The following is a 20,445-nucleotide window of genomic DNA, read 5'->3' as shown; positions in this document are numbered from 1 at the left end:
TTTGCACAAGACATTAGAAAACCATCTCAATTTTTTTCTGCTCACATTTGATTCGTCATTTTTTTTATTTTGAAGATAAAACAAAAAATACCCAGGAAAATATACACCTGCCAATCGGACAAATCTAAAAAGATAGAGGAAATTGATTTTAATAAATAAATTACTGTTAACTATAGGAAACTATAGAATAAATTTTCACTCAGTTTTCGAGGCAAAAAACATACAAAGATAAGTGAGAGAGTAAAACTTTTTTTATTCATATAAATTGATTTTGAAAATAGTTAATAGCTGATATTGAGTGCGAAAAAGATAACGTGTTGTGGTATTGTAAGAACTTGTCTTCAAAACTATTATACAAGTAGAGAGTGCATAAGATTTATATTTACAAAAACTAAGCATATTATTGAATGTTTGTAGCGAAAGATAATTAACTAGTTATTTACAAAACAAAATAAGTGTTGCTTTGGAGCTTTTGATTGTTTTTAATTTTTCATTTGGGAACCTGCAAAATTAACAAAATTAAGATGTTAATTAGCAAATGAAATGTGCAAATGTAGACTCTTCAAGTATAAAGAAAGCATACAAAGATTGTGATACAATGAATTCAAAAGTCTTTATTGATAGAATGCTTGCACAGAAGACAGTAAAACATGCTGATACAGAATGCATGAGTATGCAACTAAATGCCAAGCCAAGCAAGTAAATACGAACAGTGAAGAGAAAGACAATCAGAAATTAAAAAGTGTCTATCTTGCAAAATATGTCAGTGGGGAATTTACACATTTGGTGGAGCTAATAAAACTGTGTGGAAATAAGTCTGAAGATATGTGATGTTCCACATGAACATCATTAGATTTATTTTCATTTTCAGAATAATAGTTAACCGTAAGAATAGGAAATACAAACTCCTTGAGTTATAAAACTAAGTGGAAATGCAAGTTGAACTGGCTGTGCCCAGCATAAAGAAATCGGACTAGAAATAAAGGAAGAAAACCAAAAATTGAAAGAAAAAATCTTGTAAGATCAATAGAAGAAAAAATCTTTTAAGATCAATACCCTGTTTGGGTGATGAGAAAAGAATCTAAAGAAAATCAGTGTAGAGCAACTAGGCAGACACTTGAATTTGGAATGACTTCCAAATTAGCGTCCATGCTAGTAGTTGAGAAGTTGAGAGGTTTTAATTTTACTTTTTTTTTGTTGTGTTGTTGTCAGGTTCTATGTTGTGAGCTAATGTGTTGATAAGGTTCCATTTTCATGACAAATGTTCTGAATCTGTAACTTTCAATAAACAGGAAAATTATTTGTTGTGTTCTTTTTGATAACTAGTTGTTGCTGTAATTTTTAGAGTATATAGAAGCTGCTAAAATTTGCTATCCTCCATTGGACAGTTTAGAAAGTTATTTGCCTGTTAGGTGCACTAATTATAGATTAATTACATATGGTTGTGGAAATCATAGATAAAGAAAATATAAGAAGCACCAAGGGAGCGAGAGCATACCATTGAAAATTATAAACAAAAACTTCATTTTGAAAATGATGCTGCTACCACACCTTGCAGTTGGATCAAAAACCCATAGATATTTCTACAGCAAGTTCTTGAGGACAAAAACCATCTGAAATAGTCACTTTTATAGAGAGTGCAACAGGGTCTGGCTGTTAAAGATCCACATGCATTTAGCTAACTTATAGGGTGTTTAGAAACTTCAAAAGTTATCAGCTGAACATGCTAGATACAAGCAGTAAGTAGTTTACAACAAGCAGATATTCTTTTTAACGCATGTAATTACATAAAGATTAAATTAAAAAAGTTCAAGCGTATTTCTGTTGTTAGAATCTTTTCTAGTTGCATTGTCTGAGTGTCTTTAGACTACATTATTTCATTTGTAAACGTTCTACAATTTTACCCGAACAGGGCAAAGCTCTTCTGCATCAAGTGGTTTGCCATCGAAGAAGGAAAAGAAGAAGCAGGCTAAGGAAGAAAGAGACAAACAAAAGCAAGAAGTAAAAAAGAAATGGCATCTTGATAAGGCTGTTGCAAATTCAACTGCGATCAGGATAGAACTGAAGCAGAAAAAACAAAAGAGAAAGGAACAAGAGAAGAGGCTTGATGAAGAGGGTGCAGCTTTGGCTGAGGCTGTCGCAATGCAAGTACTTGGGGAGGAGGATGAGGTAATTCAGACCTTGGAATCGGATTTTACAAACAGAATACATCATTTCAAACCAGGTTTAAGTATAGGAAAGACAAAAACTGGGCATCGAGTTGGAATCAAACAACGAGGCAATACTGGGAGAAATTCAGAAACAGTGGTTGCCAGGAAAAGTGATGAACAAGCTTGGAATATGACCGCAATTTTGGAGGAACGATTACAAATGAGGAATGCAGATCCTTATTCTGCTGAAAGTGGTTCAATTGGTGAAGCTAAAAGCAGCATAGAGGAGGACTTCCCAGTAACCAATGAGAGAGCAAGGGATGCTGAAATAACTACTGAGTTGGCTGCAGCATGAGCTGTGGCCGCACTACAGATTGCTGAAGAAGCAAGAGCTGAGGCAGAGGCTACAAAAATGGAAGCATAGTTGTCCATTGCTAATGATTGGGGGAAGGGAGGCTATTCTAACTCAGACAGATTTCAATATAAGGCAAGTATCGCAATGAAAATTCCTTTTTTGGTTAGAGAATCTTTCCATGTGTCTATTTCCACTACATCCTTGCTTAAGGAAGGGAATTCCTGTATTTTTGTTTTTCTATATCTTATGTAATTTTACTTGTTGTTTGACACCTGATTAATTTTATAGTCTCTCCGTTATTTGGTGTGTGTCTTGGGCACTGAACAAGTTGCTTATCATCTTATTGGTTTGTATTCTCTTGCAAAAGTATATAGTAAAGAAAGAAGAGAAGGATGATTGCGGCTGCTAAGGCTGATACAAATCAACTTCACCTTGCTTGAATAAACATGTGCTGCATTGACTCCGGTTTTTGGGGTAAGTCAGGGATGCGAAAAGTGGATGCCTGTGTGTTCCCCTGAAACCGTTGAAACAATATGAATAGCTACTGAGGAGTGGGGACATATGCACATGTGTTGATTGTGAAAAATGTTGCGGTCAATGGTATTAACTCTTTTACCTATCTCGAGGTCAGGTTAGAATCATACTAGACTAATCATGAATGCACAGAACTTCACATTTAAACATGAGAAAGGGAAGCTAAGTTAGATTGGTTTGATTTATGAAGTCTGGGTAACAAATGCATAAGTTCAAAAGGAACCCATTAACATACGACAAAATCTTGAATTTTATCTCTAAAATGCAATTTTAGTTGTTTTCAAACTGCAATGTTCTCTTAGCATGTAAAACTCAAAGACAAAGATTATTGAGTCTTTAGAACATAAATGTGTAGCAAGTCGAAAGTGTTTTTCAAAATGAAAACTTAACCAAACTGCAACCAAGTTATGAAAGTGAGAGATATTAGACACTTGTACTTGTGAAATAACCACAAAAAATGAATTGCAAAAACTGCTATAACAATTGTAATTATTAAGTTCACTGCCGTTCAAGGAATTAGCAAATGAACTTAAAGAGGACTGTAGAACAAAAATATAATCTAGATGACTAAAAAGTATGAACTGCAGCTAACAAAAAAATGATTAAGAAATCAATAATGACGAGCCAAAACTAAACTAAGAGTTAAATCTAACAAACTAGCTAATGAGTTTTCACTAATAAAAACAGCTCACCATATAGCTAAACTAAATCAATTAGTTAAAATCATAGTTCCTTGTAGACATGGGTGTATGGGTACTGTTGCAAGGATGCGGATCAAATTAGGGCAGGCCAGTAAATGAATAAGGATATCGCTATGTTATAGAAAAATGTAGTCACCAAGCTCCATGCTTGTTAATGAAATTTTCTGGTAACTTTGGTTAAAAATCTAATATAAGCTGAATGAAAGTTTAAGAAATCTAAAAATTGAAATTAAGGCTAATTGCAAATTAGAAACTAACTGAAGCAATCAAAGAATGAAACCATAAATTAAGAGTGAACTAAAAATGCCATCTCAATTTGATTTTTTTTTCATGATTTTATGGTTGGATTTTCTATAGGGGCCTACCTTTGGAAATAAAACCCAGTTTTTACAATGCATCCATAAACTTTTAAAAGTGCAAAATGCTATAGCTAGAACTATACTATCAATAAAGAGAGGCACTAACAAACAACACAAGGGAAATACAAATGGTTCTAAAGCCAGAATCTGCAATTACAACAGCTCTTCTACAGGACAAAAAGATAAATCACCTTTGGACAACCTACACCTATCTCTGCCAATGGCTACGTCCTCATGATCCAACTAGAAAAGATTTGACTAGAATTTTGAGTTTTTGGATCACTCAGGTATTACAAATTACATGGGCTTGTTTCAATTGTCAGGGGTTGGATACGATTTGGCTAAAACCATACAAAGTTATAGGAAAAAAATTCTTCATTATAAGTATATAAGGCAGTAATGTTAGAGAAAAGTACAAAAGTTATAAATATATACATATTTTACTTTTAGCCTTAAACTAAATATAATAAAAAGAACAAGCATAGAAATGGGGATAATTGGCATTACCTTGAGGAGTAGTGTGAAGTGAAGCAAAATCTTCTTGAAAATGGCATGGTGCTTTTATACACTCTGCAATTTACACAAAACAATTAGGTCAGTGTTAGGATTAGTTGTAATAAATAATGGTTTTAGATTGTAGCAATGCAGAAGAGTGGTTTTCATAAAATTACATTGCTCGCTTCTTGTGCAATGGCAATGATGGAATTGTTCATGGAAATTGTGAATGTTCCTCGTATCTCGAACTTGCGCATGAGGTAGATAGCTGCAGATATGTTTTGTTTATAATTTTCAAATGTTATTTTTGTGAGCTCAGGAAAGTTTTGTTGCAAGAGTTTGGTGTGTAAATTGTAGTTAATAGTTCCATCTTCAGTTTCAATTGTGCATTGCAAGTAGTGTTGGTATGCAAAAGTCGTGGTTGATGTGCATGTGGTGTAGTGAGCAATGTTGTTGGCTGACAAGTGAGCTCCAGAAACTATGCTGTGGCACAAGTTACAAAGTGGCTGGTATGGTGGTAGGTACACGTTTTTTGTTTTCAATGTTCCAGCAACCTGTCATTGGAAGAAAGATTGTAATGGAAGTGTTAAATGCTTTTGGAATTTAGTGAATGAGAATAATTGTAGTGTTCTAACTAATGAGTGTTTTAGTTGGTTACCTGCAAATTGGAGGAAGCAAGTGTTTGCAAAAAACCTTTGGTGTATTCGTCATTCAATTCATCAATGTAGGTGGATAGACTTGATCTAATGTCACTTGTTCCTCTTGTGCTGCCGCGGACAACATTTTTTAGGAGAAGAAGTGGTGGTCTTGCTGAAGTCAGGAGCCTTTCCAAGGTGGCATAGGAATTGGTATGGACTTTTGGAACTGTTAGCTGCAAAAGACACAAATTTGTTTGTTAGTATACTTAATTATATGAATAATTTGCGAGGCATATAAATTAGAGTATGTTATGAGAAAATATCTTACAGTAGCTGCATCAGATGGCAATTCTCCATCTTTGACTTGTAGTTGAAATCCGTTTGGTTCTTGATTTTGAGATGCTACAAGGACGGCTAGTGTTCCAATTGAATAGTTGTTTGGTGAGTGGATTAATTGCGAAATGGTTGTATCAGGTGTTAGCTTTTGTTGCTTGCATACTTTATCAATACTTTCAATTGTTTTTTTAGTGGTTAGCTAGATACAGTAATCAGCATCTCCTCTCTCATATTGTGATTTTTTCTTCACTGTGAATTTTGTTAAGCGCACACTTGCACCAGGCAATAATTGGGGCAAAAAGGTGTCTATTAACTTATTGTTGATGTTTACTGTTATAGTCATTTGTCCATGGCTGTCAATGAGATCAACATGTGCAATTGGTGCTTTTGGTTCATTTGTTGAGCTTTGTTTGATAGCAGGGCCATATGCGACTAGTACATCACCTTCAAAAGCAATGGCAGATTGCGTTGTACATATTTCAATTATACTTGATGCAGGAGGGCTTTCCAACTTTGACCTGTAATGAAATGAGCAAGTTTAGTATGTACATTGTTGTGGAAGTATGTGTAAATAGAATTAGAATAGAGAGATGAGAAGAATTGGAAGTATAATAGTGAGAAGAAGAAGAGAGAGTGATGTATTTCACAAAAAAATAAGAGATGTATTTCTAGAATTTGAGGAGAACACTTGCCTTTTATGTTCTTGGTTGTTGTTTGAGTTGGTCGCATTGTCAGGGGGGTTGCTTTGGTCACAGGCTATTTGTGAGCTTCAAAACAATGCATGAGATGATTTAGTATGCATATTGTTAATGTATAGTAGAAAACAAAAGTATATTTCTCTATAATTAAAGATAAGTGTGTATTGGCTATACGTATTTTCATTTTGTTTGCGTTTTTTTGATGACAAGTTGTGGTCAGATGTTGTGTCTTCCATTTTGACTTGTGCAAAAGCTATCGTTTGCAAAAGTTGCTGTAATAAATTTTCAAATGCAAATTAATACAAAAAGATGTAATTGTTTGAAGACGAAGAGTTAAACAAAGACATACAAAATGCATACTATTATTTCATGTACTTAGCTAATCTTTGATAGTAGAGTTAGGTAACTATTTGATGTATTTTATGTATCCTTTTAAATATTCAATTTTCTTGAATAGTAGCTAGGTTGTTGTATTGTAAGTTTTGATCTGAGTTGGTTGATAGACTGAGCTAATATTCCATTCGAGTCTTAGACAATTATTTCGTAGTTAAGGTTTATATAAAAAAGACTAGTAAATTGTGTTCTAAAGACAACTGCATATTAATTGGAAATCTAACATGTACAAGTACATGTAAAGGTTTCATGTATAAAGTCAATAAGCAATTGGATAAAAAGAAGAATAATTACCAATTAGAGGGGTTAATTGTAACTTACCAGAATTGGAGTTTAGATAATTGTTGCTTTTGATAATGGCTTTTTGTTGACCTTGATACAAGTTCCAGATGTGCAAAATAGGTAAAACACTATTTTGTTTTGCTTAATCTGCAATTAGTCGAAAGCACATTTTAGAACTTGACAATAAACTGAAGAAATGTTAAATATGTCTTTTAGCTAGCATTTAGTAGGTTGAATAGTAGCCAATTATTGTGTATTTCTAAAGATTGAACAATTTTTAAAGCAATAGAGAGTTTTTAAATGAACTTGTATGCTATATTAAGTAATTGTGATTGATTGCTGAAGGTATTGGGTAAGATGTAATAGCAATTTAGAATTTTGAGTGTTATAGTTGTAGTTGTAGAACTATTGCAAAGTGGTTTGTCCAATATGTATCCAATATAGTGAAGTGTACAAGTGAAATATCAATATTGCCTATCCAAAAGTGATCTAATAAACTGTTTGCATGCGTTGTTGGCTTGTCAATAACGAATGACAGTTTGTGTTGTTGCATAAATTCAAGTAGTATTGTTTTTGTTTTTGTTGAATTTAGCATATCAATGTTGAAGTCTCCAACAATAATCAATTTGCAATTGGATGGTTGTGACTTGATAATTTCTTCAATTAGATTGAGTAGCTCATTAATTGGTGCAACTGGTGTTAAATAGAGATTTGTGATTTGTAAAATAGTGCCAAAGTACAACAAGTCAGTTGTTATTGATTCCAAGTGCTTTGTGGCGAATGTTTCAATTTTTTGTAATGTGGTTATTTTTGTGCAACATGTTAATAGGCCATGAATAGCAAATGAAGGATAGCATTTGTATTTTTTATTGAGCAATGTAAGATGTTCAAGAGTCTTGTCTCTTGTTTCTTGTAAGCATAGTATAGTTGCACTAAGCAAATCATGGTCATGGGCTATTTCTCGTGCATGGAGTGCAAAGCTTCGTGTATTCAATGAGCATAGAATAAAATGGTTTGATGATGTAGAACAAAGGTTGTATTGTAGTTTCCATTGTGCTTGTGTTCAAAGGCGTTCCATCTCATTGTCCACCTTTTGTGACACTTTGAAATTTTGGTGTTGCAATTTGTGAATCAAGTACAATGATTCAATGTTCCTTACATGTGATAATGCAGTGTATGCAAGACCATGTTGATATACTTTGCAAGGGTCAAAAGCAAGTGCATCCATTGTTAGGCCTTGTGCTCTATGAATGGTTCTTGCACATGCTAGTTGGAAAGGAAATTGCATTCGAGTGACTTTTTTTGTAGGTGTTTTGACTTTTCTAGCAATTCTTGTTATTGGTGTCCAAGAAGGCAAAACACCAATTGTATATAGGGTTTGCATTCTTTGGTGACGCAACTTTCCAATTGTGGGGTCAATAAATTGAATCCAGACAATTTCTTCTTTCTCAGTTGTGTGTAATTGGAAAATCCCATCAGCACCATTGACTAGACCATCTTGTGTATCAAGGTTGCCAGCAATTAGCTCAACCAAAATTCCTGGTTTTACATAGATTGTGGTAGGTAGTGATGACTTTTCATTTTGATAATGCATATTGTCAATGGGTGTATCCTTTTTATCAATAGCATCTAACACATAGAGCTTCGTAGGCAAGTAATTCAACATTTTTTTGTTGTGCTCATCAACAGCTGAATTTCTCTGGAACAAATATGGGAATCTTGGATCATTGGGTGGTGGTTTGTAGCATGTTGTATTTAAATAGCAGATGTCTTGGTCAGTTTGTTGAGAAGTCCTAGTGCGATTGAGTATGGAAATGAAATGTTCATTTGTTTATCTAACTACAGTTTGCAGTTCAAAGCATGTGACTTCATCAATTCAAAATGTGTATGGGATTTTCTCATTATTTATTCTTGGCTCTTCAAATATCCAAGTGTCACATACAGGTTGTGCTTGGTAGAAGTCACCACAAAATATGATATCGACATTGCCAAAGGGTTTTGTTGGTGTGTGTTTGATCTGACGAAGTCTTCTATCAATATTGTATAGCATTGTCGAGCCAATGAGCGAGGTTTCATCAATAAGTAGAATCTGAAGTTGGTCAAGCTTTTTGCTTAAGCTATCAAGTGTGTTTGAGTCCAAAGGTAGCATTTTTGAAGAATTGCATGGCAAATGGAAAATGGAATGAGCAGTGTTTCCACCTACATTAAACGCAGCTTTTCCTGTTGAAGCAACAATAATGCCTTTAGGTTTGAGTGGGTCACTATCTAGTTGCTTATCATAAAAATGAATCATTGCTTGAAAGAGTACTTTAGCTGTAAAGGTTTTGCCTGTGCCAGCCCCGCCTGTCAAGAGTAAGTATATTGGTTTTTGGGGTGCAAGTCTCTTTGTCATTAGCATGTCCTTCAATATTGATTGTTGTTCTTTGTTCAATTGCCTTCGTAAACTAAAATATTCTTCATTACTCAGCAAAAATGGATGAGCTATTTCTGCAAACAATGAGTTGCAAGCACTATGTGTGGATTTTGTGTTTCTTGTATGCTTAAGGTCAATTATGATGTCATATTTCTCTATTTCATTTTTATCTACGTTTTGGTAAGTATCATCTTCAAAATGTATTATTGGATACTTTTCAATATCAGCTTCTGTGGCAGCTTTTTCAATGTCACCCCATCTATAATCAATTTGTGCTGTAAACATTTTTTCGATCTCTGCAATTTGTGTTTTGTTTGCATTGAATGCTGCACTCCATGTTTTATGACCAACCAATAATGTTTCTTCACTAATTCGAAAAGGTACATATAACATAAGTTTTTCTCTACAATAATTCTCATGATCAAGATGTGGATTGTATTTTACATAGTGTATGATATGTGGTTTATTTCTTTTTTTTGCCTTTGTTATGTTGGTAGAGTCGAACGCTGTATATTCAGCTAGTGATAATTTGTCAAAAGCTTTTGGGCGTTGTGTGTATTTTTCTATTGCAGATGCATACATTATGTTTTCAGAATTATCTTGTTCCTTTGCTAATAGCTTAGGGCTTTTTAACATGTAAACTCTACTTTCTAATGGCGCAGTATTGATAAAAACGGTTTTCCTTGAACATTTGCGCAATGGCAATGACAAAACAATGTGAACAGCTTGGCGGCTAGACATTTGTTGATAATTAAGCAATGCATTGCCCAGTTTTCGTATGATATGGGTCTTTTCATCATAAGCATATGTACATTGTTCTCGCACTTGGCGAAATGCAAGGGAAAATGTTCTATCTTGTTTTGTCATATATGAACTACAAAAAGATGCAGCAGCATATGCATCTAATATGAATTGTGTGTCTGTATTTGTATACCATAAAGTTGGCACTTGTTTTGCAAAAGCATTTATCCAAATATCAGCTGGGTGTTGTTTTAGCATGACAATTTTCCTTGACAATGTTGATTGTAGCATTGCAATGTAGTTTGCTTCATCCATTTTGAATTCGTCCAAGAAATTGTCAAATGTAATTTCTTTTGTATAGTGTTTATTTTCTAATTGCTTGAAGAAGTTTCTTGCTGCATCTTTGGTTGCAGTATCAGCAAAATGTAACGGCTCTAGTATTGTTGTTCTTTTCATGGGAGGTAAAGGAAAACTAAAGTGACAATTAGAGTTTTTGTATTTTTTACAAGTCTTTGTGTGATGATGTGTTTGCATTTTGACAAGATTTGCATTGAGCAATGAAGAATCAGATGAAATGTACTTGTCCACAAAGTTTTCTATTTCAATGTTTTTGCAATTTCCATATATAGGTGCATCTCTGACCCATAGCATAAAGTGTACATGTTCATTTCCTCGATTTTTGAATTCTATGACAAAAAAATAGTCCAATACTCTGCCAAATAGCTCATCATTTTCTAGCATCATTTTGCAGAATGCATTGACCTTATGATTGAAATATCGACTACAAAGAACTGGATTTTTTATAATTTGAAAGTCTAAGTCTCTATCTTCTATAGTTTCATTGTGTTCTTTCTGTTTGTTAGTAGATATATGTTGTAATTCTTTGCATAGTGGCTCCCAAAAGTGTTCTGCGATTGTTAATGTTACAAAAAAAGTTGGAGGTCCTAATTGTCTTATCATTGCAAAAACATTTTTCCTTGTGTTTTCTAAATGGAGATGTGCGAATACTTCTTAATGATCTAAAGCCTAACGGAGATCTTAGTATTTTTTCTAAATTTGTTGGACTACACACATCTTTTGCAAGCAACTTTCTACCTTTTAATTCAGATTTTCTTATGCACACCCATTGTAATGAAGATATTTGTTGTATAATAATTTTGATGGCTTTAAAGAAAATATTCGTTATGTGTGTAGCAAAGTCATTGTCTTTATGCATGAGCTCCCATTTTGCTATTTTTTGAAAGGATAGATTTTTTGTAATGTCAATTGGTCATGCAGATCCATAGAATAAAGTTGGGAAGTTCATTTCTTCAGAGTAAGTGTCTTGAAAAATACCAAGAGGCTTAAAGCCTTCTGACGGTGCAATTTCAATAATAGTTGTATCAAGGTCTTTGATTGAATGCGGGTCATTGAACCAATGTACTAGAGATTCAGTTATAGGCTCTTCATCTTGTTCAGTTTTGTCATTGTTCATATCTATTTCTATTTCAATATCTATGCACATGTGTTCCTTTTTGTTTCCAAATAGAGCTTCCCAATCTTTATTTATGGAGATATGCTCTTTTATATACAGTGGTGTTTTTGATAATCTTGTTAAAGCATTCATTACACAAGTAGGTCTAACATTTCCTTGTAAATATGCATTTTCATACTCTAGTTTTCGTTTCAATTTGACTGCTATTGTTGTAGTTTCATCTATTTTTCTAGGCAATGCTTGTTGGACCTTATCAAAATCTACTGGAACATTGATGATTGTACCGTTCAAGCCATATTGTGCTCTTTTATATCCTAATTGTCTAATTTGTGCAAATGCAATACGCAAAGAGACAAGTCTTTCTTCTAAAGAAGTCAATCGATGGACAATGTCTATTTGTTCATTTCGTCTTATCTTGCATGATGCAGCGAAAGAAGGGACTTTGCCAGAAAAAGTTGTTTTTGTACATTGTTTGCAAATGGGCTGCCCTATTGCAATTCTTTTGTCTTTGGTTGTAATGGAAAGTAAAGAGAAAGCATTGACAAATGCATTGTCAGCTTTGCGGATGTTTTTATGAAAATGCAGCATTTCACAAAGCATACATGGTTGTGTTGGCGTATCATTAATGGTTTGCAAGTATCTATTGATGGATTTTTGGATTGCATTGCCTCTATTATTTTGTTGCTTATCTTTAGCACGGATTGAAGCTTTGAGGCATCGTAATGAACAAGTCTCTTTCAATTTTGTTGTAGGAAAATTTGTAATTGTTTGAGGCTTTGTGCTTATCTGATTTGCAATGTCTATTATTCCAACCATTTGTTTGTTGGCTATGTCTTGTTTTGGTGAATCTTTATTATGTATTGCAGCTTTGTGACATCGCAATGAGCGAGTGGCTTTGAAATTTGCACTACGTAAAGATGTAGTTCTGTGGGCTGGTGAGCTTGTCATAGGCAAAGTAGTTGTATTGTTTGTTGCAACATTTTGTGAACCAGTCAAATTCTGTTCACCATGATTACTTGGTTCAAAATTTGGTACAATTGGTAACAAGTCTAGGTTTTTTTGAAATGTAGAAGGTAGTGTAGATGCAGGTGCGGTTGCACTGAGTTCTACCAAAATAGGTTGCCTTATATGCATATTAGCTATTAGTTGTTGTTTTTTGTAAAGTGGTTCATAATGACAATGACATGAGTTGTGTTGAAAGCAAATCAAGTTTATGCTTTTTTTCGGTTTTGTGCAATTACAATATACTTTGGCCTTGGGTTGTTCACTTGCTTTCCATACATGTATAGTTGCATGAAATATGTGTGAAAGCCATAATAAACAAAATTCAGAACCTTCAAGTTTGCTTTCTGCATGTGGTATTCCGATCTTAGAAATGAGTGGCTGCAATTGCAATAGACAATTATTTTTTGTTATAGTAGGGTTCTCATTCATGTCAACACATGTCAATGCAAATTTGTCTTGCACTTTCAATGCATTCGTCAAAGATTGGGCCATATACAGTCGTAAAGCAATTGCATCAAATCGTTCATCAGTTAGTAAAGCAATAGCAGCAAACATGCTTTCACCACATGGAGTTGCAGTTGTAGCAAGTCGACAAAGTTCAAGTTTGTCAAATGCATTTGCAACTGTAGTCCAGGCATTGTCAAAATCATTACATGCAATATGCAATTGTGATTGCATGCTTTGAAGGCAATTGTATGTGCTTATCCTTGAAAAGATAGGTTCATAATGTCCAGCGGTTGGATTTGTATCATGGAAAAGAATTGATATCGTAGGATGACATGCATCTCTATTGAAATGCAAATATGCTTTTTTGTGTGTTATAGACCAAATGCATATGGGTATATTTAACCAACGTGCTAACCATTTTACACAAAATGTGTCACCCCAAAGTCCAACCTCACCATTGGCATTAATTTCTATTGCTGAAATCCTCATTCTACGTAGATATGTATTTTTATCATGTATATTATGCAAATCATAAAGTATTGTTGGATGTAATTCATGCTCAAAAGAGCTCAAAGCTTCAGGACAACCACTGTGAAGACAATGTAAGAAATGATCGACAAGACCATTACGTAGTTCATTAGGTGTATATTTACAATGGAGCAAAACATGGACTGTGTCAAATAAGCAATCACCAACTATGTAGTTGAATGAATCAATTCGGAAACAATTTACGTTGTCTAGAGCTTGATCAATTGATATCATAAGTGGTTGATACCACTATAATTGGGTTTTTTGATGTATTATGTTTCTTTAGACTAGTGTTCACAAGCATTTTACTAGATTACTGACCTAGACTAAGAAGATTTGTATCTATAGTGGTATCAACTTAGAAATATCTAATATAGACGAAGAAGAATGCAATTATATTTGAAGAACTGAACAAAGAGCACCTTTAAGAATCCAATACTGACCTTGAGCAGTAAGCATAACAAGGCTAGAACACTGTCTCGTGAAAAAGATAGCCTACAACACAAAACCACAACCACATTGAAAACAGCTCATACTTTGACTAAATATGAATTATGATCGGGAATCTGTACAAGAAATCTCATGTAGATTATTTCAAACGTATTATAGATAATTCTGTTCAAAATCAAAATACGGATTTTGTGTTGTTTTTGGGTTGATTCTCAACATTCAAAATTCTGATTCAATCTTTATTCTAGCTAGTGAGACAGTTCTTTTTCAACATACTTTGCTAGTTCATACAAAAAACATGTTAAAAGTAGACTCATCAATCATATTGCACTTCACTAAATAACCTAAACTTTGCCACATTAAATTATAATCTGCTCTATGGATAATAACAGCCTAATCCCTTTACATGATTTGAAGTTTGGTAGATGGTGTGATAAAAGAATGTGCCATCACCCTCACTAACTGTGCTTTATCAATCAAACTATGCATTCTTTGATTTGTGTGCATCATTTTAGATATAAGTGGAATTCAAATGTTTGAGAATGATAACCACATATGTTGCATGATTTCTTAAGTTCTAAAGCAAGATTTTATGCTTTAAATTGTGTAAGACAATTATGATTGTAAGGAGTAGAGCAACCATTCAAAAAAAAAAGTATTTAGCAATACTATTTTTTTATCAGCATCATCATGATATGCTCAACAAATAGCCAAGGTTGACAAAGACTAAAATGCAGAGATTGTTGCCTTGCAATGATGAAGGATATAGCTAAAATAACTAGATAATTGAAATAGGGATTCTATAATCTTTTCATATAATTCTACATTTTCTTTTGCTAATACTTAATGCAGCAGCTAAACAATTACCATATGTATTGCTCTTTTGTTCTGTTAAAATAGATACATGAGTTCATTGTATACATGAACATTACTTTAATGATATTTTGTCTTGTATTCAGTTTGTGTCAAGGGGTATAAGCTATAATCCAATCATTAAACATAAAAATTGATTATTTCTCTTCAAAAAGGCCTTGGAGCTTGATTAAAGGTAGCATTCAAGTTTGGGCATGTTTTAATTGTCTGTGAATATGAAACAGTAACCAGAAAAAAAAAAAAAGAAAAGTGATTATACAAATGCTCGGTGATAGCCATGCAAATAGATGATTTTGTTTGTCTTTGTGCTAATTGCATAAGTGGAAAGTTCTTGAAACTAAATTCATATGAGGAAATGGAAAAGCTCTACAAACACTTTACTATGAAATCCAATATATTAATATAGGCATAAATTAAAACAAGTAGATCAATCATCATACCTATAGCCAAAGATATCGAATCAAAACTCTTGCTCAAGCCACAGTCTTGTATATTGTTGTGCACTTGCCATGTAGCTAAACACATTTTAGCAAAGACAAGGGATAGAATATCTCCGAACAAACAAAAATCTTGCATACTGTAAATACAAGAACCATCATTCATTTGCCTTTGACACACTACAAAATTCAAGATAGGGAAGGAAAAACGTTCAAAAGCTAAAATGGATATTGAGTTCAAAGAGACTTGTACATTGAATCCTTTAAATAGTAAGTAAAACAAACTATCGTTCATTGAGGAGTAGGTTTTCCTGAGTTGATTTCAGTTCTATTAAAATCAGTTCAACACAACACTATATTGGGTATTGGGTTTTTCAGAAATTTTATAGCTAAACATTTTTAATTTGGATTTTCTGGATTCAAGGAAACAACACTAAACTTGTAATGGGTTTTGTTTAAATTCATATGGGTTTTTTAAATGTCTTAACTTTGGGGTCTATGCGTCCACAATGTTGCCATTGCTATTACCATTTACCTTAGTAGCTAAGAGGATTGATTTGTACTTTCTTAGTTTTCTATTATTTTTTGGATCGTGGATTTTGTCCAGTTGGAGAGATTGTTTACTTTCACGTTGTATTTTTGTAGTCCCCATGTTGTCACTAGGCGATTTGAACAAAGAGAGCATACAATGATTGAAGATGGGGTTTATATTAAGGAAAGAATTCTTAATCATCGCCGCTAGTAGAAACATTTAGGTGGAAACCATGGAATTTTCACTTTAAAAAAGAGAATTTTAACGAAGTTTTAGATTTTATATCTCCAAAAGTTTTGTAACTAAAAGCTTTTTGATTTTCAGATTATGTGAGAAGGATGATCAAAGCATAGCAAGTGCAGGAACTCTAGGGCAAGAAACCATCATAAAAAATGCCTCGACTTGCTCTCACATTAGAGTGTGTTTGCAGGATTTTAGCCCTTGCTAATACATGGATTATATTAGGTTTTAAAAATGATTTGATATTTTTGTTCTCTCTAAAATGATATGTCCTTGTGATGGGTTTTGAAGTTTGCCTAGAAACAATCATTTGGAAATCTCTTTACTATCCTTTTTGGCAAAATAATTGTTGTATCTCAAAACCTTTGTACATTTCCTAACAATCCCTATTGCTTTCACTAATTATAGGCTTAGGAAATTTCAAGTCTTTAGGCATAATCTTTTTGTATGCAGAATGGTCGAACATGAATATAGAAGAGATGATATAAGAAAGCAGAGATCAACTGATAGAATTGAAAAAGTAAAAGAATTATGAACTTGGGCATAATATCTGCTAGTGCTCGGTGAAACAAATGGGTCTGATAAAAATGTCAAAGAAACTTCAAAGCAAATGCAAATGATACCTGGATTTCTACCATCTGCTTGTGTTGTTTTGGGAACTGCTTGTGTTGTTCTGGGAACTTTCTGCAAACGATTTTCTGCCTTTCTAAATCTTCCACTCACTCCTGCTAAACGAGAATGCAACAAAGTAACAAACGCACAGTGCAATGACACATATATTAACACTGCAGCTGGCAATAGTAAAAGACTGCGCAAGCCTCAAATTTTGATGGAATTCATTTGGCTAACTATGAACTTTTCAAATAATACCATAAGATTTCAATAATCTCATAAATCAATACCATTTGATTTCATTTCAAAAGCAATAGATATATCACAATAACTAGACTATATTATAGGCATGAACATCAATAATGCTTACTGCTTAGATTTCATTTGTTCCCCTAAATGTTAAGGATTTTTTACACTAACTTTAAAAGCATAGTTGCTAAGATTAAAATATGAGCAATAGGTTGTAGACATGAACATTGCATTTATCTTTAAAATCTAAATCAATGATGCAGTTTTTAAACAGTGCCATAAGACTTGAATAATCTCATAAATCAATACCACATGGTTTCATTTCAAAAACAAAAAATCACAATAACTTCTTTTCTATTAAAATTTTTGGTTTTTGGTTAAACTAGTAATAGAAATGGAATGTAGACCATCAAATATGTACTTTAAATATGTCCCATGAATTTCTCTAAATGGTTGCTGGTCCTATAATAATTAAGAATAGTTACTAGGGAAATCTAGCATGGGAATGTGCACATAGCTGCAAAGAACATTTATACAGGGATCTCATAGATATAAAAAGTATAAGTAATAAGCTGCAATTTTTTGGGACAACATTTATATACAAATGCCATAGAAATAAAAAGTATAACTAATAAACGTATACTACCAACACGTACAACTAGTCAGTGTTCTATTGTGTATGGAACCTTAAGGTGATTTCGATGCTTACAAAGGAGGAAAACCATATTTTCGTAGAAATCTAATTTGGGATACATGGTCTAACAACTATGTAATATCTTATCTTTTATTTGGAAAAGAACATTGAAATTATGCTAATGCTCTTGATTGAATGAAATCATTCAATTGGTGAAAATTGTAGCAAAAGGTAAAAGATAAATAAGAAAATGTTTCTTATCTAAACCAATTAACTTGGCAAAGGAAGCAACATGACATGAAATGAACTAGAGTAAACTACAAGATGAGCTATCTGAAGCCTACAATTGTCTTCAAGCATCTTTAAATGTTGAAGAGCTTCACATTAATATTAAACTATCTTTGAGAGAGCAAACCATTGTGTATTGTTATTGTCTTCAAACAACTTTAAATGTTGAGGAGCTTCACATTAATATTGAACTATCTTTGAGGGAGAAAACTATTGTGTACTATTATTGATACCTCAGAAGTGTCACATCACCTATTTAATTAGCATGGAAAACTACATCTCTGTAACTTATCAACACTGGTAGAAGCAAAGATATGACCTTAAGGTAATTTCAAAAGACAGAGAAATTTACTATTATTCAAATATCACTTTAAAAACTGTATCTATTTCTTTATTAAAATTAAAAGAATTACACTACACTTGTTCAACAATCTCTCTCTCTTACAGAATACAAGAACTCTAAGATTTACAGATGAATAAACTCCATCTCAGTGAATTATTACCTAGGCTAGATGGAAAAACAACCAAAGCCTAATATTTTGGTATATATGTTTGAAGAACAAATCAAAAGAAACAACTTTAAGAAATAGTTACCTACCTTGAGCAGTAAGCATGTGAAATTGGTAAGACTGTGTTGTGCAAAGGATACCCTGCAAGACAAAAACACACTTATATTGTCAATTCATATCATAATATTATCCTTTACTAAGAATGGAAAAATTCACAATGCTTGAAATAAAAAGAAGAAAAGCTGAGTTTGGGAATCCATTTTCTCTATTGAGTGTTTCTTACCCAACCCACTTGTCTAATAATAAAGAAAAAAAAAATAACACAACTTCAAGAAAAGTGAACCCCAGTTTCCCTATATTCTGCTAAAATTTATATGCCCCCAAATCCATTCAAAAAGCGTTGCAAAATAAAACTATTAAAATACTGAATATCCCTATCAAACTCCATGAATGATAAAACCAGATGTATGCTCACTCAAGTTTTAGCCAACTGGAAAAAGGAAAAAGGAAAAAGATTAAGATTCAGGAATCCACTTTACTCCATTGTGAATTTTTTATCATACCCACTTGCAAAATAATTACACAACTTCAATCTAAATGAACCCTAGTTCCTTGTATTCTGCTTAAATTTATAAATTTATAATCCTATGATTCCATTTAACAAGGATAGCTATTATCCCTATCAAATTCACATGGATTTCATTTAAAGAATACTTCATTCAATATTCGATACAAGACCTCAAATTCAATTAGAAATGCAAAATGTCAGTACAAAATGAATTTGAAAAATAAACAGGGAATGCATAGGATAGGCGCCGTGCACCAGTAAGCAATGTAAGAAGGCTACAGGCCATGCTGATACTGTAATACTATTATGCAAACGGAAAAAATGGAGAATGCCCAGGTTTTGTAACTGCCATGAAATGCAATGGTTGTAATATACACACAAATTTTGTCTGAGTTATTTGTTGCAACTGCACAAACAGCCTTGAAGGTGAAACCCCTACCAGTTGCGGGGAAATAAGAATGGAATTGGTATTATGCAGATTTCTATCTACATTTGCAAAAAAGAGTCCCGAGCTTTAGCCTATTAAGTGCACACCAATGGAAGGGTCAAATTGAATAGGATTATAGAATTTTCCCTACAAATATTTGATAGGCGAATGGCTGACTTGGTGGGAGGATGGTTTGCCCCTCGAAATTGTTTGTTGGGATCAAAGAGTAGTTGATGGGTAACAAGACCAGTCTGTAGTGGTGTGCAGACTTAAAAAATCCCTAATGCAAGTGGACAACAAAACTGTCCAATCTGATGTTGATTTGCTGGATTAAAAAAATCATATGCATTACAGAAACGACTCAAATTGCTGCCATTGTTGTGGCGAATTTTGTGGACAACGGAATATAAAAAGAAAAACATTTCCCCTCTTCTGCTTCATTTCGAGCGATAAATCTATGATTTTGTAAGGAGAATTTTTCTCAACACAAGGACGACATGCAGGACAAAGTGTCTGTGCAGAAGGATATCAGTAGCCTTAGCCTATGCATTGGCCATAGAGCCAAAATTCTTGAAAATGAAAATGAAGCTAAATGAAAATTCTTCAAATTAAGTCACAGTAAACAAAGCTCCTGCAAAAAAGTCTGGATACTGTTCTCTAAAACCCCTGTCAGTGAACAAATAAATGAATGAAAGTCTCAGGCAATAATCAGCGATTCTGGAAAATACCCACATTAGTAATAACAATGAAGTTGAGCAATAAAAAAATAGGGGTTTTAATTAAAAAACAAATAATGAAATTTTTTACTAACAAAAACAGAGAAATAATGGTATCTTTCTGCAACTAAGAATTGCTGACAAATCATACCTGGATTTATGCAGTCTTCTTAGGAAACTTTTCGCAAATAAAATGTTCTGCTTCCTTAAATCTTTCACCCCTGCCAAATGAGAATGCAACAAAATTGTAGAAGCAATGAACCTCAGTAACTATTCGATGCGAAGGCAGCCAGAGTCTTTTCGTCAACTAAATTCTGCATTCAATAGCCTTTAATGAAATTTACTTTGTTTTTAATCTAAA

General features: G+C 33.3%; 1 protein-coding gene across 1 annotated transcript; it reads right to left on the bottom strand.

The window, feature by feature from the left end:
* Positions 1-276: 276 nt before the first annotated feature.
* LOC131039381 (uncharacterized) lies at positions 277-20,391 on the bottom strand. Its single transcript, XM_059207572.1, has 9 exons — positions 20,236-20,391; positions 18,463-18,514; positions 13,993-14,044; positions 6,981-7,088; positions 6,441-6,538; positions 6,261-6,335; positions 6,013-6,086; positions 4,607-4,669; positions 277-502 (listed from the first exon to the last, which is right to left on the bottom strand). Exons 5-9 carry the CDS (start codon positions 6,500-6,502, stop codon positions 483-485), a joined length of 294 nt encoding a protein of 97 aa, XP_059063555.1. The 5' UTR covers positions 6,503-6,538; positions 6,981-7,088; positions 13,993-14,044; positions 18,463-18,514; positions 20,236-20,391; the 3' UTR covers positions 277-482.
* Between the last annotated feature and the right edge of the window lie 54 nt (positions 20,392-20,445).

The sequence above is a fragment of the Cryptomeria japonica genome, chromosome 6, assembly GCF_030272615.1.
Source record: "Cryptomeria japonica chromosome 6, Sugi_1.0, whole genome shotgun sequence".
In the NCBI taxonomy this organism is placed as follows: domain Eukaryota; kingdom Viridiplantae; phylum Streptophyta; class Pinopsida; order Cupressales; family Cupressaceae; genus Cryptomeria; species Cryptomeria japonica.
The sequence above is the reverse complement of the archived record's forward strand: the minus strand, read 5'-3'. Positions and strand labels throughout refer to the sequence as shown.

Coding starts and splice junctions, on each gene's coding strand:
- LOC131039381 (XM_059207572.1), bottom strand. CDS start 6,502: ATGGAAGACACAACATCTGACCACAACTTGTCATCAAAAAAACGCAAA. Junction 6,336..6,440: donor CGCAAACAAAATGAAAATAC/GTATAGCCAATA, acceptor ATTGTTTTGAAG/CTCACAAATAGCCTGTGACC. Junction 4,670..6,012: donor ATCTGCCATTGCTTTTGAAG/GTGATGTACTAG, acceptor TGTAAATTGCAG/AGTGTATAAAAGCACCATGC.